The 17826-nt window shown below is 45.1% G+C and overlaps 1 protein-coding gene across 1 annotated transcript in view; it reads right to left on the minus strand.

Annotated features, from left to right (window-relative positions):
* Window positions 1-8809: 8809 nt before the first annotated feature.
* LOC138262462 (ATP-dependent translocase ABCB1-like) overlaps window positions 8810-17826 on the minus strand; it is a 571226-nt gene continuing 562209 nt past the window's right edge. The window contains exons 24-25 of the mRNA XM_069212358.1: window positions 13807-13953; window positions 8810-9657 (exon numbers count right to left, since the gene is read on the minus strand). Of these exons, the coding sequence (XP_069068459.1) occupies window positions 9460-9657; window positions 13807-13953 (345 nt within the window). The 3' untranslated portion in view covers window positions 8810-9459. The remainder of the gene's footprint in view (window positions 9658-13806; window positions 13954-17826) is intronic.

A 17826-nucleotide genomic window follows, 5' to 3' on the forward strand; every position in this document is an offset into this window, starting at 1 on the left:
GTATGTGTGTCAGTGGGTGCCCCTAGGCCAGGTCTGACATTGCAGCATAGGTCCCCTGGTGGCTAGGGTTCAGAAGGGATAATCTTGATACCTAGCTCGTAGGCATCCACAACTGGTCAGGGCTGGGTGGGTCCCAGGTGTGCAGCATTTGGCGGTGTGTGCCCCTCCATTGGCTTGGCTGCTAACTATTTCTCTGCTAGTGCTACGGCATATTGCATAGGGCTGTTCCCTGTGTGTGAGGGTGCTGTGTATGCCAACGGTAGTGTTGGTGCAGCCCTTGACCACGTGTATCCTTTGTCTCCCCCCCTTTTTTTGTCACCCTGTCCTTATATGCATTAGCATCATCTGGCGGAGGCGCAGATGCACCGGCGATGGACGGAGCTGCATCCCACAGGGCCCAGGAGTCAGAGTCCCCCGACGGTGGGGCACCAGTGGGACGGAGGACGAGAGGAGCACCACAGCAGAGACTGGAGGGGACAGTTCTGACAGTGATTCCTCCTCCGATGGAAGCTCCCTGGTGTTGGCAGACACCTCTGTGACTACCCCAGCTATAGGTACATCCGCCACTCCCATACCAACACTGCCCTCCCAGCAGCCCCTCAGCGAGTTGCCCATGCCCGCTCACCCAGGAGAGTGGCCATCTCCTTCGCCCCAGGCACCTCAGGACCTGCCCCACTTAACCCTGCTGCTCTGAGTCAGGAGGCTATTGACCTCCTGAGATCCATCTATGTAGGGCAGTCAACCATTGTGAATGCTATCCAGGGGCAGGCAGCCCAGATGCAACAGACTAATGCATTCCTGGAGGGCATTCACACTGGATTGGCGGCCCAACAGAGATCGATCCAGGCTCTGGCCTCCTCTCTAATGGCAGCCATTGTCTCTGTTTCTACCCACCCCCTCCAACTTCTTCTTCCCAGTCCCATTCTCCTCAACCCCAGCCCATCCCAAGCACACAGACAGACGAGCATGCACACAAGGCAACACACAAGAATGGTACAGGCAAACACAAGCACCACACTTCAGCCCACGGGCACTCACAAACACCATCCAGATGCAGACACACCAACATCCACTATTTCCACTGTCTCCCCCTCCTCCTCCACCACCTCCCTCCCAGTTCCGTCTACACTCACACCTGCATGCACTGCATCATAATCCATTACCAGCATCATCACCACACCAGGTGTAGGAAAGTAGCATCTTTCTAGCCTTGTTACCCCCACTTTTGGCCTGTTTGTGAGTATATGTCAGGGTGTTTTTACTGTCTCACTGGGAACCTGCTAGCCAGGGCCCAGTGCTCATAGTGAAAACCCTATGTTGTCAGTGTGTTTGATATGTGTCACTGGGATCCTGCTAGCCAGGACCCAGTGCTCATAAGTTTGTGGCCTATATGTGTTCCCTGTGTGGTGCCTATCTGATTCACTGAGGCTCTGCTAACAGACCCTCCGTATCTATGCTCTCTCTGCTTTTAAAATTGTCACTGCAGGCTAGTGACTAATTTTACCAATTCTCATTGGCACACTGGAACAACCTTACAATTCCCTAGTATATGGTACCTAGGTACCCAGGGTATTGGTGTTCCAGGAGATCCCTATGGGCTGCATCATTTCTTTTGCCACCCATAGGGAGCTCAGACAATTCTTACAGAGGACTGCCACTGAAGCCTGAGTGGAATAACGTCCATGTTATTTCACAGCCATTTTACACTGCACTTAAGTAACTTATAAGTCACCTAAATGTTTAACCCTCACTTAGTGAAGGTTAGGTGCAAAGTTACTTAGTGTGAGGGCACCCTGGCACTAGCCAAGGTCCCGCAACATTGTTCAGGGCAATTTCCCCGGACTTTGTGAGTGCGGGGACACCATTACATGCGTGCACTACATATAGGTCAATACCTATATGTAGCGTCACCATGGTAACTCTGAACATGGCCATGTAACATGTCTAGGATCATGGAATTGTCACCCCAATACCATTCTGGTATTGAGGGGACAATTCCATGCATCCCCGGGGCTCCAGCACAGAGCCCAGGTACTGCCAAACTAACTTTCCGGGGTTTTCTCTGCAGCTACCATTGCTGCCAACCCTCAGACAGGTTTCTGCCCCCCTGGGGACTGGGCAGCCCAGTCCCAGGAAGGCAGAACAAAGGATTTCCTCTGAGAGAGGGTGTTACACCCTCTCCCTTTGGAAATAGGAGTGAAGAGCCTGAGAGGAGTAGCCTCTCCTGGCCTCTGGAAATGCTTTGAAGGGCACAGATGGTGCCCTCCTTGCATAAGCCAGTCTACACCGGTTCAGGGATCCCCCCAGCCTTGCTCTGGCACGAAACTGGAAAAAGGAAAGGGGAGTGACAGGCAGACAGGGAAGGCAGAACAAAGGATTTCCTCTGAGAGAGGGTGTTACACCCTCTCCCTTTGGAAATAGGAGTGAAGAGCCTGAGAGGAGTAGCCTCTCCTGGCCTCTGGAAATGCTTTGAAGGGCACAGATGGTGCCCTCCTTGCTTAAGCCACTCTACACCGGTTCAGGGATCCCCCCAGCCTTGCTCTGGCACGAAACTGGAAAAAGGAAAGGGGAGTGACCACTCCCCTGACCAGCACCTCCCAAGGGGAGGTGCCCAGAGCTCCTCTAGTGTGTGCCAGACCTCTGCCATCTTGGATGCAGAGGTGTGAGGGCACCATGGACACACAATGGGCCCTCCTGATAGGTGCTTACCTTTCTCTGTAGCCAATACTAGTCTGAGGGCTATTTAGAGTCTCTCCTGTGGGTTTCTCATCAGATAACGAATGCAAGAGCTCACCAGAGTTGCTCTGTTCTTCCCTCTTCGATTTCTGCCAAGGATTGACCACTGACTGCTCCAGGACGCCTGCAAAACTGCAACAAATTAGCAAGAAGACTACCAGCAACATTGTAGCGCCTCATCCTGCCGGCTTTCTTGACTGTTTCCTGGTGGTGCATGCTCTGAGGGCTGTCTGCCTTCACCCTGCACTGGAAGCCAAGAAGAAATCTCCTGTGGGTCGACGGAATCTTCCCCCTGCCAACGCAGGCACCAAACTTCTGCATCACCGATCCTCTGGGTCCCCTCTCATCCTGACGAGCATGGTCCCTGGAACCCATGAGCTGGGTCCAAGTGTCCCCGACAGTCCAGTGGCCCTTCTGTCCAAATTTGGTGGAGGTAAGTCCTTGCCTCCCCACGCCAGACAGTAATCCTGTGTACTGCGTGAACTGCAGCTGCTGGGGCTTCTGTGCACTCTTGCAAGACTTCCTTCATGCACAGCCTAGCCCAAGTCCCGAGCACTCCATCCTGCATTGCCCAACTCAGTGAGTAGGACTCCCTTTTGTTGTGCTGAGTCGACTGTTGTGCTCAGATCTTCTGAACGCCTGTTGAGGTGCTTCTGCGGGTGCTGCCTGCTTCAGCGTGGGCTCTCAGTGATGCTGAGCACCCCCTCTGTCTCCTCCTCCAAGGTGCGACCTCCTGGTCCTTCCTGGGCCTTGGCAGCACCCAAAATCCTCAACCACGACTCTTGAAGCTAGCAAGACTTGTTTGTAGTCTTTCTGCGTGGATACAACTCTGCATCCTCCAGCGTGCCGTGGGACATTTTCTGACCAAAGGAGAAGCTCCTGGCACCTTCCGTTGTTGCAGAATCTTCGGCTTCTTCCACCTGGAGGCAGCCTTTTTGCTCCTGCCCCCCCCTGGACACTTTCGTGACTCTTGGACTTGGTCCCCTTCCTTTACAGATCCTCAGGTCCAGGAATCCGTCTTCAGTGCTTTGCAGTCAATTGTTGTCCTTGCAGAATCCACTAGCTCGACTTTACTGTCTTTCTGAGGTAGTAGAGTAACTTTACTCCTACTTTTCAGGGTGTTGGGTTGGGGTATCTTGGACACCCTTAGTGTTTTCTTACACTCCCAGCTACCCTCTACACACTACACTAGGCCTGGGGTCCATTTGTGGTTCGCATTCCACTTTTGGAGTATATGGTTTTTGTTGCCCCTAGGCCTATTGTCTCCTATTGCATTCTATTGTGTTCTAAAGTGTTTGCACTACTTTTCTAACTGTTTACTTACCTGATTTGGTTTGTATATGTATATTTTGTGTATGTTACTTACCTCTTAAGGGAGTATATCCTCTAAAATACTTTTGGCATATTGTCACTAAAATAAAGTACCTTTATTTTTAGTAACTCTGAGTATTGTGTTTTCTTATGATATAGTGCTAAGTGATATACGTGGTATAGTAGGAGCTTTTCATGTCTATGAGTTCAGCCTAAGCTGCTCTGCTATAGCAAACTCTATCAGCCTAAGCTGCTAGAACACCGCTAATCTACTAATAAGGGATAACTGGACCTGGCACAAGGTGTAAGTACCCCAAGGTACCCACTACAAGCCAGGCCAGCCTCCTACACCAAGCAGAACACACAGCTCACTGACAGATACCTCCAGAATAGCCACGCACATGCCCCATGTCCTCTCCCACTGTGCCTGTCCCCCCCTCCTAAGGTACACAAACGCAAGCACTCAGACACCCGACAGCCATCCGCCTCACAACAGCATACAGCCCATGCACCTGCACCCAAAATCAGCAGACAGACACCTCCAACAACCACTCCCTCTTCTTCCACTCCCATTCCCCAATGTCCCTAAAAAACTGTTCCTATCCACCATTGACCTCTTCCCTACCCCTCCCCCGGTCCTGCACGTATAGCCAGGGTGGGAAGAACCCAGCCAAGCACCTCAGCCACCCAGTCCACAGACCCAGTCGTCACCACACCCACTTGTGGCAGAAAAGGATCCAGGCCACATGTCCTGAAGGTGAAGGAAACTGCACCAGGCAGGTAAACGAGCCTGTCCCAGCTGCCAGGAAGAGCAAGGAGCCTGAACCAGCAGGCAGGAAGAGCAAGGGGCCTGGGGCAGGAACTGTAACGGAGCCCCCGCCACCAACCATGGTTGTGCAGCCATCCGAGGTTGCAGGGGATGGTGCGGCCTGCCCCCTGCAAATCCAGTGGGTATGACACCCACCTGAGAGACTGTGACCTTGCACTCCCCAGGATCAAGATCACAGGGCACGAGTCCCCTTTCAGAACCAGTGGGTAAGATACCCACCTAGCCAATACTCTCCAGGATCAAGAGCACAGGGCATGAGGCCCCCTCCAGAACCAGTGATCAAGTCACCCACTCAAGAGACTGTGGCCTTGCACTCCACAGGATCAAGTACAGGGCATGTTGCCCCCTCCAGTGCAAGTGGGCAAGTCACCTACTCAAGAGACTGTGGCCTTGCACTCCCCAGGATCAAGCACAGGGCATGTTGCCCCCTCCAGAACCAGTGGTCTTGTTCCATCTCCTAGCTGAGGTGCCCCCCCCGCCCCCTGTCCCCCTGAGGTGCCTGCCTATTTACGAACTGATGCCCCTGCAGTGTTCTTCTCTCCGTGTTGATGCAGGTGACATGTGTGGTCTTGGACTTTGGCTTGTGGCCGTTTGGCCTACGAACATTGTAGACTGGACTGTGTCCCTTTTTGTGTACATATGAACATACCTATTATCATGCATAACTTATGTTTCTTGATGTGTTGCTCTCATTACATTCACTTTTTCAAATCTTTTTATCCTTGCATTATTCTTCCGAGTTACGGGGTAAAAATATTTTAGTAATGCAGCTGATTGTGTGTATGGTGTTGGGGTGTGTGTGTGGTTCGTGTGTGTGTGTGTCACTGTCATTTTCCTCCCTTCCTACCTTGTGTGCTAGGTGGCTGTACTCACCGTTGTCGTCTTCGCCGGCATTGATGTTCGTGTTGGAGCAGCATATAGAAGATCATAGGAAAGACATGCAGCTCGGGCTCCATGGCGGCATGGCTATTCCCTGTGTCTTCAATGGTGAGTCCTTTACCTTCTGAGGTCTGTTTCTGCCAGGCTTTTGATATTGTTGGTACCGTACCGGAAAAGGTTTGCTGTGTCTTAATATGGTGGGCGGAACATTGACATCCGCCTGGCTGTAGACGACTACCGCTGCGGTGTCTGTTGTTTCTGCTCTGGCGGTCAGTGTGGTACATTGGCTGTCTATTGGAGATCTTTCCGCCATGGTCATAATTTGGCGGTAATTACCACCAGCCTGTTGGCGGTATTACTGCCACTTTAACACCAACCGCCAGGGTTGTAATTAGCACCTTTGTCTTTTTTGCATTCAACACCATAAGTGCAACTGGTATGCCCAGACATTGGTCTGAGGCTTTAACTGGCTGAAGGGCTCTAACTGGGGGTGAAAATGATCTAAGGTTGTTTGTGTTCTGGTTCAAGGAGGACCTCGACTTGTACTTTGGGCTGGATTGTTTCCATGAAGAGCACAGTCAAGACTGATTTGCATATGGCTAGGTCCAAACTGGCGTAGTATGGTAGCCAAAAAAACATTGGATTAGTAGTTGGTCTGAGCAATTGCCAATGACTGAGATTAATTCAAGAATTCCATCCATCGTTTTTGCATTTGATGTCCTAAGTGCTTTTGGTATTCCCAGACAAGTGTCCCGGGCTCACTGCACCACTGAACCAAGCTATACCTGGCTGACAAGCCCAAACGAAGGCAAAACCAGTCCAAGGTTGTTAGGGACATATTTACAAGCCCCTAGCATCAACTTACACCACCCAAGCATAATTTGCTTGACACTAAGGTGGCTTTAAGAAGGCCTTTCTCCTGCATCATATTTACAAATTGGTGCAATTGCACCACTTTGTAAACACTTGCACCACATTATTCCTGTATCAGGCATCATTTATGCTAGGTAGCGTTCCGACACACGGAGCCCCAAAAAAATGGAGCACTGAAATTGCTAACATTTCACTGCGTCATTCTTTCCATCATTTTAAACACCTGCTCAGAGCAGGTGTCAATATGACACACCCATTTAAATCAAAGGGCCTCCCTGTGCTTTGCTGCACTAGCGTCAAAAGACACTGGTGCAACAAAGTGCCATAAAAGCATCAAAAATGTTGATGCTATTGTCCTATTGACCACCATGGTGTGCCATATTGTAAATACGGCGTGGCCATGGTGACAATAGGTGGGGCAGGGGCGACACAAGAAAAGTGGTGCATCAGGACTAATGCACCACTTTCTTCTGAATATGTCCCTCAGTGTTCTGATTCAAGTAGGACCTGGTCTTGAAGTTCAGGCTGTATTGTTCCCATGAAGAGCAGGGTTAAGACTGATTTGCTTATGGATGGGCCCAAACTGAGGTGGCATGTTGAGCAAAAAATAATGGATTTGGATGTGGCCCGAGCAATTACAATTACCTGTGGCTGACATTATTTCAAGCATTCCATCCATCGCCTTGCTGTTTTTGCACTCGTCTGTGCATGTCATTTATTAGCTGAACAAACAATGGTATTGCTGTGTTAAGTAAAACACCAACAAGTTTCCTTAATTACTTAGACATGGCCCTACCAAAACGATGCAAACAGGCAGTAGGGTCTGTAGAAATATCTTATTTACCTGTGCACTGATTGGTTTTTCTGTTTGCAGCATTTCTAGTTCAACCGTCATGTCATAATACACCATGAAATGTATGAGGCTTCTGTATTCTCATACCTACCTTTGGAGACAAGCTAATCTTTTAGCATTTTTCTTCGTAGGCAGGCTCTGCGCTAGTCGATTTATTCATTTATGTTTAAATCTTTCCTTGAGTTTCGTTTAGAAGCTGACCTTACGTTAGTCTTCTGCCAGAGGTTTACTTTGCCTATTTTATTGACATGGATTACTAAATAACCAATTACTTTCTGTTCTCTATAGTGATTATATTTTTGAATAAACCCATGAATTTCTAATCTGGAATCCTTGCCTCAAACAGGTTTGTTTTTTAGCCTTGGACTGAGTGATATGACGAGTCTCAAGGACTTGTGAAGACAGACAGTCACCATCTTGTGAATCAACCACCATAATCAGTCATTTAGAGCATTGCAACATTCAAATGATTACATATATAGAATGTAAGCGTTCTTGTCATTCATTACACCTCTCAGCTGAAGCTCTTGTTGAACAGTAGGGATCTAAATAAAACACTGACACTGCCGTTGAAACTACATTTCACTCAGCAGGCTAGATATTTGAACATTTGTAGAAACTGTCTCCTCATTTTAGCTTTCTAGAGCTCAGCACTTCTTACTTTTTTCTCACGTGAATGAGGAAGATATTTGTCGATCTGTAGTACGTTTGTTGTTATTCTAACTTCTGAAACATTTATCGTAATTTTCAGGAGAAAATCATGAGAGAAAAAAAATCTTTCTCTGAAATATGGTTTATCAAATCCTGCCAGAGGACCAATACTGTATTTTTCAAAGGTTTGAAGCACCTTATAACTCATCACATTTCCTTAAATTATAACACTATGAACAATGATTTGTAGTGTGAATAACATTTCTTTCACTCTTTCTATATATTCCTTCAGACAAGCATTTACTATAGTACGTTTCAATAGAGCAAAAATGGCAGAGAATTATCACCTAAATAACTGCATCTGATATGCTTCTTTTAAATGTCCACCTAAATAATCCCATGAAAGCCATTCGATCCATCAAATACTTTGATGATTTTTCCCTACATTTCAAGCGCCTGATTTACAATAGCATATTATCCAAGGAGGAGGACACTAGCATATAGATATGGACTAGAATGGATTTCTCTTCCCCCAGGCCCTTCTCATTCTATTTCTTTCAATGTACTCCTTAATTATTCTGTTTTTGGGTGAAATATCTGTTTTCAAATTTTGAATGTTAAACATTAAAAAGGATCCTCATTTTGATCAGTAGTATCTATTATATCAATACACCCTCAACAGCTCACGTTTTATTGAAATAATTTTAAGAACTCAAAACCAAACAAAGGGAATACATTAAGCAATGGTCGACATTTGGATTTGGAGAAAGGCAGATCTCACTATTCACCTTGAACTTTGTGAAATACATAACAAACAATATAGCTTTCAATAGACATTAAGGGCTCGTTTGGATTGATTTCTGCACAAGATAATGTAACTAATTTATAGTCTAAGATTTAAGTAAATTTAAAACACAAAACTGAAACTATAGTACAACCGCATGCAATCACTAAAACATTACAATATGAAAAAACAAAGAACGGCATTCCTTTAAAAAAATTACTTTCTATGTTCAGTATTAATTTTGTTGATCATGACAGTGCAATGATCATTTGAAACAAATAAATAAAAAGTGACCTATTTGCCCCTTCTGACTCCACCAACAAAAAGGAGATCGTCACATACAAATATATCATCAGAATGCCCAATGCTTCAAAAACAAAGCTATTTTGCAAAGAGGTCCTACCAAAATTTAAAACACTCTTGAGCAATCATACGAGTGCTTCTTCCCATGAAACATTCTGCATTTAAAACATTAGTAAACACAAATTAATTTCAGTGTACATCACAGAAACAGTTTCCAAAAATTGGCGATAATTTGAATGACTAATGAGAAACCTGTGCATTTACTAAATCGTAGTATAAGCCTTGCTTTGCTAATAATTCACTGTGGGTGCCTTGCTCAACAACTGAACCGTGATGAATGACTGCTATGACATCAGCATTCTTTATAGTTGACAAGCGATGAGCAATTACAATGCAGGTTCTTCCCAGCCTGGCATCATCCAACGCTTTCTGGACTACCTGTAAATAGAATGATGTTCAATACATTATTTATCTGATTCAGCACTATTCTTTAAGTTCAAAGTTCTTGGGCTTTCCTGTGCATGTTTATAATTGATTTCCTGTTCATTTTTCTAATTGATTTTTAAATATTTAGTAACACTTTTCACTTCAAATAAAATGTGGACAGTTTCCAGCGCACTACAGATTTTTTCAAGTTGCATAAATATAGAATGAAGAATAGTTAATCCATACCTCCCTCTGTGCATTTACCGCCTTGATATTTTGTTGTTTTTTTATATTTTGCTCAAGGTATGTGGTGACTTGATATTCCATGCCACAATCCAGAAATTTCAGCACTAATTTGAAAAAAACAGTACTAGTCCACTTCAGTTTCGTTAAATGTCCAAGTGTGAAGACATATGATGCTAAAGCCCAAGGTAGATAATGACTTTTGTACCCCTTCATCACCAGGGGCCAAATGTATCAACGTTTTTTGTCACCCTTATGCATGGCTTAGTGCAGTTAGAGCAATGCAAGACAGTGTGCATCGCTACCTTGCATTACTCTGCCCCAAGGAGGCATTTGAGGGTGGAGCCTGGTTGTTCCCACGCATTGACCCATGGATTTCAGTGCATTCCTAGATTTGCTATTAGTAGTAATCCTCGGAATGCGTCAAAATGCTACACTTCCCTAGGTGAGGCATAATGAGGAAAAATATATTTTTGTTCTCCTTTTTTAAATCTTTCTATGTGTGCTGCATTCTGCATCACAAATAGAGTAAAAGAGGAAAATGCCTCTCAGCATTGTTTTTTGCAGGAAGGAGTCCCTTCTTGCATAAAAACAATCCTGCCTAGAAACCAGGCATCCTTGCTGCATGACACAAGGGTGCCTGCATTGGCACTAGGCAACCAAAAGTCCACCAGCAATGGGAAAAGGCAGTATAATGTTAAATACAGCACATTCATGCCCTTTCCCTTTCATGCAGTGCAGCACAGCAAGGTGGCTTGCTGAGTTGTTTGTGCTACATGAAAAAGTATAAATATACCCCCATATGTTAAAATACTTAGGGCCTCATTTACAAGGCCTGTGGTTCGGGGCGACACAGCAAGTGCCTTGCTGTGCGGCCCTGCACCACTGGAAAGGTCAGAAATGCACTGTATCTAGAAGATACAGTGCATTTCTGTCCCCCTCTGCACTGGCGCACAAATTGCTGCCATGCGCCAAACCAGGCACCCTTGCACCCTGGTGCAAGGGTGCCTGCGTTGTGGGGATGATTGTTTTTGTGCAGGAAGGTACAGCTTCCTACACAAAAACAATCACAAGAGGGGTTTTCCTCTTTCTGTGTGTGCTGCAAAATGCAGCACACATAGAAAGAGTAAACAAGGGGGAAAATAAATGTATTTCTTCCCATTGTGTCACTCTTACGCCACCCCTGAGGTTGCGTAGGAACCTGACGCATTCCCAGACATGGAAATCTGGTAATGCTTCGGATTCTTTCATGTTCCTTGGGTGTTTGCATAGCAACACCCATTGAACGCCCCTTTTGAGCAGTGTTTTGCGTTAAAGGAGTCCATACTTACAAGGCCATGAAAAGCCATGCAAGGTGGCTTTGCTGACCTTGTAAATATGGGCCAGCTCACTGTGCCGCCAGAGCTTCAAGAAAAATGACACTCCAGTGGTGCAGTGAGCCACAAGGGCCTCATAATTGAGGCCCTCATTACCTTACACTGAAATTGACTGTGCATACCTAGTAAGCATTTTTAAATATCTAAAACCAAACTACAATGTGGCAAGTCAAGCCTTGTCCTCTGATTTGCGGTCACAAAGTACTTAGGCCCATATTTATAGTTTTTTATCACCTCATTTGTGCCGCTTTTTGACGTAAAAGCGGCGCAAACTTACAAAATACAATTGTATTTTGTAACTTTGCACCTCTTTTGGGTTAAAAAATTATGCAAATGCAGAGCTAAAAAAGTATAAATAAGGGCTTTATACTTTACCTAGCCTGTCATTCTGAGTCATATCATGACATTCTGCAGTGGGTCATCACAGAGTCAAGCGCCCTTTCTTTTGCATTTGTAGTGTGTAAAATGTTTAACTATACCAAATTAATGCATGGAATCCAGACAGCACAAGGCAGGAAGACTGAGTTGGAAGTGTCTCTCTCTGTTTCAAACTTGTGGTCTCTCAAGTACATGCATTAACTGGGAAAAATTATTTGTTATATTTATGAATTTTAAACACCTCATATGTAATAAACCAGTGCAGCTCTTCATAATACTTTCACCCAGGGCTATGCTGTTTTCTGCTTTGCACCAGCCGAGAAGGGGTCAGTCCACTTCCTTTTGAAGCATGCAGTTTGTTATGCTTTTCAGATTAGCTTGCAATATATTTTCTAGCTCTGTCTAGTATTTGGGTAACTTACTTTTCTTCTCGGTTCTCTATTTCATTTATTAATGAGCTTTACACAACTGTATAGATCTCTATGTGCCTTTCTACATAGAAGGGAAAACTTAGGCATCTCTTAAGGTGAATAAAGGTAAGATATCATAAATATCTTTTAGAGAAATTGCATAAGAAGTGTTGGCATTTTTCTGTAAGGTGTTTTGATAATAGTGCAAATGAAGAATACATTACAGTGATGTCTACTCTATTTCTACAATAGCTTCAATAACAAGTATGTACACAGATCTATGGTACTCTCCAGAAAGGTTCTCATTATGAAAATATCACCACATACATATGCATACGTGAATACACACATACAACTGTCCTGTGAAAAACTGATGCATCAACCAAATTAACATTAGTGACGTGCTAAACATTTGATTTATTCATTGCTGAAAATTTTAAAATGAAGTGCAAGATAGTAATGTTCAAATATGGAAAAGTGTTTCTTTCCACACACTGTGAAGTTAACATGGTTTGCGAAGTTTAAAAAGTTGGGGAAAATACTCACAAAATTATGCGGCATACTTTTCAGAGAATTGCGCGCCCGGAGTGTCACTTTTCATGATGGTCCGGCACTACAAGCCTCTTAACCATATCTTTTAGGGCAGAATGCAGCAAACATAGAAAGAGGAGAGGAAAGCACCTCTCTGGATTTTTTTTGCGCAGGAAGGTGCCCCTTCCTGCACGAACAAAACCCTGCATGCAATGCAGGCACCCTTGCACTATTGTGCAAGGGTGACTGTGTTGGTACTAGGCAGCCAATTGTGCACTAGTGCAGGGGGGAAGAACAAGAATGCAACATATTGCATACTACAGTGCATTCCTGCCCTTTCACATTGGCGTACAACAGTGCAGCAAGAAGACTTGCAACGCTGCCCTACGCCAATTTCCCATAAATAAGCACCTATGTTTTGTTGGAATTGACTCCTGTTAAACATTTACACATGAGGGGCTCATTACGACTTTGGCGGACGGCCCTCCACGGGCCTTATTACGAGTTTCCAGCTGGGCCGGTGGGTGTAAACAGAGTTTCTACCCCCCGGCCCAGTGAGAAACTCACCACAGCATTGGCGCTGGCTCGTAATCGAGCCTGCGGCAATGTTGCATTGCGTTGGGTGTGACAGCACCCATTGCACTTGCCACTGCCCGTAATTCAGGCAGTGAACAGCTCAATGGGGCTGTCCATGGTTGCCCCTCCACTTCCCATGCCAAGTGCATGGGCAGTGCAGGAGCCCCCATGGGGACCCAATGCCCCCTTTCCAGTCCAACCGTTATACAAAGGCTGGCGGAATGGGGACATGTAATCCGGAGGGCAGCTCTGCTTGCAGCGCTGCCCTGGTGGATTACGACCACCGAGACCACCAGGCTGTTGACTGGTGGCAACCTGGCGGTGCAGGCGGTCCCACCACCACACTCATAATGAGGGCCTGAATGTTTGGTCAGGATTGTTGCCCACAGGAAAGGTGTTTTTTCGGGGGTGGAAGTGACACATTTTGGGAACTGGGAAGCTTGCCATGGTGACAGCAATTTGTTAATTTGGTACATGCACCTTCATAATTCAATCTTAACTACACTAGTCGGGAAAGCGAAACATTAGCTTTGATCTGAATTGTAGACATAAAGGAAATATTGGGATTAATTATGATAGCAATTCAACAATTTTACTTTTTGTACAATAATGAATGCAATGTTTTCCTCTAATGTCATTTTACAAACCTTTTCACTCTCGGTATCCAGGGCAGAGGTAGCTTCATCAAGAAGCAGCACTTTCGGTTTCCGGACAAGAGCTCGAGCAATTGCAATTCTTTGTTTCTGTCCTCCTGAGAGCTGGGTTCCTTTATCTCCAACTGGTGTGCTGTATTTCTAAATTTTGAAAGAGAACGAAGCAAAGATAAATTGAACTCAAATTGATAGAATTTCCTTATTTAGAAGTTCAAAAGACCACGCATCCATCCACGCAAAACAAAAATAGTTCAGTTCCCCACTGACAACTAAGTGTAAACTCAATCACCATCAGACATGCAACACTGTTGTAACAGTCATTTTTCTGCCAAAACCACATCTGAATTGAATAATGGGTTCTAAAAAGATGTGGGCTGAGCGTTTCTTAACAGAAATTAGATAGAAAAGTTTAAATCTTCCTATTTTCTTTACAATGAAAAAAGCAGTGGTTCCTCATCTGTGGTCTGGGCCCCAAGGGGTCCACAACACCTACTCAGGGGGTCATGACTACTTGATTGATCTAGTATGAATAAGTAACGATTCAAATTGTTAAATTGAACCTTTTAAGACATTCTGTAAAGTTTAAAATTGGAGGCTAAAAATTAAGTTAGCATCCACAAATTGATTTATGGGAGGAAGTGCATTAAGCGTAATACAGAATGGACGATGAGTGCCTTCAACTGAACTTAGAAAAACTCCAACCTTCCCATTGAAATTATCTTTTTCAATGTGTTTGTGAATGATATACAATATTTCATCATTGGTGTACTTGTTTGATGAAGATTTGTTTCTTTATTTGTTTTTCAGTTCACATCATTGAAAATGTTTAGGCTGGGCCCTCCAGCTTTCAGTAGTGACTCAGTGGGGGTCCCCGGATTCCACTGGTGGTCCCCTTATTCCAGTAATGAATACGTAGGGTCCACAGAAGTCAAAAGGTTACGATCCACTGAAATGCAACTGTTTTATCGATTCTGGGGGTCAGAGAGACCATGTTACTTACAGAAGCTCCCTGGTATCCACCCAGATATAATAATTGTCTTTCCAAACACCTATTTCAAAAGTTCATTGTAAATATGTGCATTTCATAAAAAGCTGAAAACGTCCATTTTTAATCAAATAGGGAAATCTCACTGTGACCCCTCACCTCCATAAATACCCCATTTCTCTCTCTATCTCTCAAGGCACAACCCACCACCTCTTCTGGATCTAGATCTTGTGACGGGTATCTGTAACCTCTCTGTGTGCACTGGTTTAACTTACTTTGTCATCATGAACGTGTCTTTCCATGACTTTAACCCCTTGGGTGTGGGCGTCGGCCAGTGGCCGACGCCCGCACTACCTCCCTGGTGCTGGTCACAACCAGTGGCCGACACCAGGGAGGGGATTAATAAATCCTCGGGTGCGTCACACCTGAGGATTTATTTGTTTATTTTTTAAACCCCGGGAGACACAGAAGATTATCCGTGTCTCCCCCGCCCCCCACCCGCCCCTTTCACGGCGCGCTGACGTCACTTTGTTGATTTCCCCATCAGAGCAGGTAGCGGCCGCAATGCTCTGATGGAGAAAACGGCCCCAAACGGCCTTCCCCATGTTCGGGAAGGGCTCGTAAGAAAGGGGAGACTCTCCCCTTTCTTACAAGGCCTTCCTGAAAGTGTTTCCTACCCTTCGATCGCAGCACTGCTGCGATCGGGGGCCAGGAAACACCACTAGACACCAGGGATTTCACTTGGGGGGGTCGGCCCCCCCAGGGGCTAAATTTGATTAAAAAAAAAAAAGAATCCCCCTGTGGGGGCAATATTTTTTTTTAGTTGCTGTAGGGTTTCCCTGGGGGCCATTTTGGCCCCCAAGGAAACCATACAACTACTAAAAAAATACAGATATATATATATATATATATATATATAGATATATCTATGTAGATATATCTTTCTACATGGATATATCTATAGATAGATCTGTATATATATATATATATAGATCTATCTATAGATATATCTATGTAGATAGATCTATATATATATATATATATATATATATATATATATATATATATATATATATCACTTTTGTCAATACATGTGTGGTTTCCCAGGGGGCTGCGATCGGCCCCCAGGAAAACAAGACCCACATATAAAAGTGATCTATATATATATATATATATATATATTTGCCACCAGTTCTCTTGCAGTTGCAGCTGGCGTCTTCAAAGCAATGCACATACTTCAACTGACGCGTTTCAACTGTAGCTTTTAGGCAGCAATAAAAAAGTCAAGTAAGTATTGTGATTATGCTTCTGCTACAAAAGGATCAGACTTTTGTCTAGTGGCAGTTTTAGTGCCATAAAGAAGCGCCATAAAGAAGCGCAGAAAGTTTATATCCCTAGTGCAAAGAGCAAATCTGTATTTTATGTAAATAGCTGAGTACATTAGTAAAGTCAGCCATTACCTGCGCTATAATACAAATGAAATGTATGTGCGGGTATGTGCGGGTTGGAGGGTGGCTATGGAGAGATGAAGGGCACTTTTGCTGGGTGGTAATGAGGGAATCCGAGGAGGAGGGAGTGGGAGCACCAATAATGATTGTTGGACTGGGCGCAGGAAGTGCTAAAGACTGTGACGAATGGTATGTGACAAGGTGTTTTTTGAGTGTCTTGAAAGAACGTGCTGATTGAGGGAAGAAGCGCAGGTAAGGTGGCCTCTACTGTTGCACGTATCTCACACACACCATGGATTTTGTGACTGTCTACGTAGGCTAGTGTTTTAGAGCAACAGTTTAGCCAATAGCAGAGATGGCATCTTGATGGATGACTGCTGTCGTCACTCGGGTTATAGAGGACAGCTCTGACATTGGATCAGAGACTGAGACATCAGATACTGAGACAGCATCTGAGGGATAGGACAATGGCGCAGACTCTGGGAGTAATTTTTCAGTCGGAGGAGTCCCATTCGATAACTCCTCTTCCAGTGAATTATGAGGGAAGTGATGAGGACAGTCCTGCTGTCCCTTCGCCAGCACAGTCTGTGCAACGGGGTAATAGTGGGTTAGCCCAACCCAGAGAGCAGGTGAATGCGGCGGAAAGCAGAGAGAGAGAGTGCTCTCTGGGGAGCTCCCCAATTTAGTTCAGCCCCAAATTCCACCGCCCAAATCGTATTGTGGAGACATCAAAATTATCTATCACAAAACAAACTGGTTTTGTAAGGCAGGCACCTGTGTTTTTGGTCCTGGGTTCGGCGGCCATATAGAGAAACATACTAAACCCAAACATTTCTGGAAACTAGACCTTCGGGGGAGTCCACAGAGGAGTGACTTGTTTGCATTCCCCAAAGTTTTCTTACCCAGAATACCCTGCAAAGCTGAAATGTTGAATAAAAACTCTATTTTTCTCGCATCTCTGTCACACAAACTACAGGAATATGCTGAGATCCACAAAATTCCTACCACCCTGTGATTCCTCACCTGTGCTGATAAAAACACGTTCCCCACTTGAGTGCCTATACCTAGTGCCTGCGTCAGGAATGGATCACCCCAGGGTCAACAGCTGCCTTATGTAAGGAACAACATTGACCGTTGTGTGATCTATTCCTGTCGCTGGCACCAGGCCTACCCACACAAGTGAGGTATAATTTTTATTGGGAGACTTGGGGGAACGCTGGGTGGAAGGAAATTTGTGGCTCCTCTCAGATTCCAGAACTTTCTGTCACCAAAATGTGAGGAAAAATTGTTTTTTTAGCCACATTTTTAGGTTTGCAAAGGATTCTGGGTAACAGAACCTGGTCAAACCCCCACAAGTCACCCCATCTTGGATTCCCCTAGGTCTCTAGTTTTCAAAAATGTACAGGTTTGGTAGGTTTCCCTAGGTGCCGGCTGAGCTAGAGGCCAAAATCTACAGCTAGGCACTTTGCAAAAAACACGTCAGATTTCAATGTAAAAATGTGATGTGCCCATGTTGCGTATCCTGCCGCGAGCATTAGGCCTACCCACGCAAGTGAGGTACCATTTTTTTCGGGAGACTTG

The sequence above is a fragment of the Pleurodeles waltl genome, chromosome 10 (assembly GCF_031143425.1).
Source record: "Pleurodeles waltl isolate 20211129_DDA chromosome 10, aPleWal1.hap1.20221129, whole genome shotgun sequence".
Classification (NCBI taxonomy): domain Eukaryota; kingdom Metazoa; phylum Chordata; class Amphibia; order Caudata; family Salamandridae; genus Pleurodeles; species Pleurodeles waltl.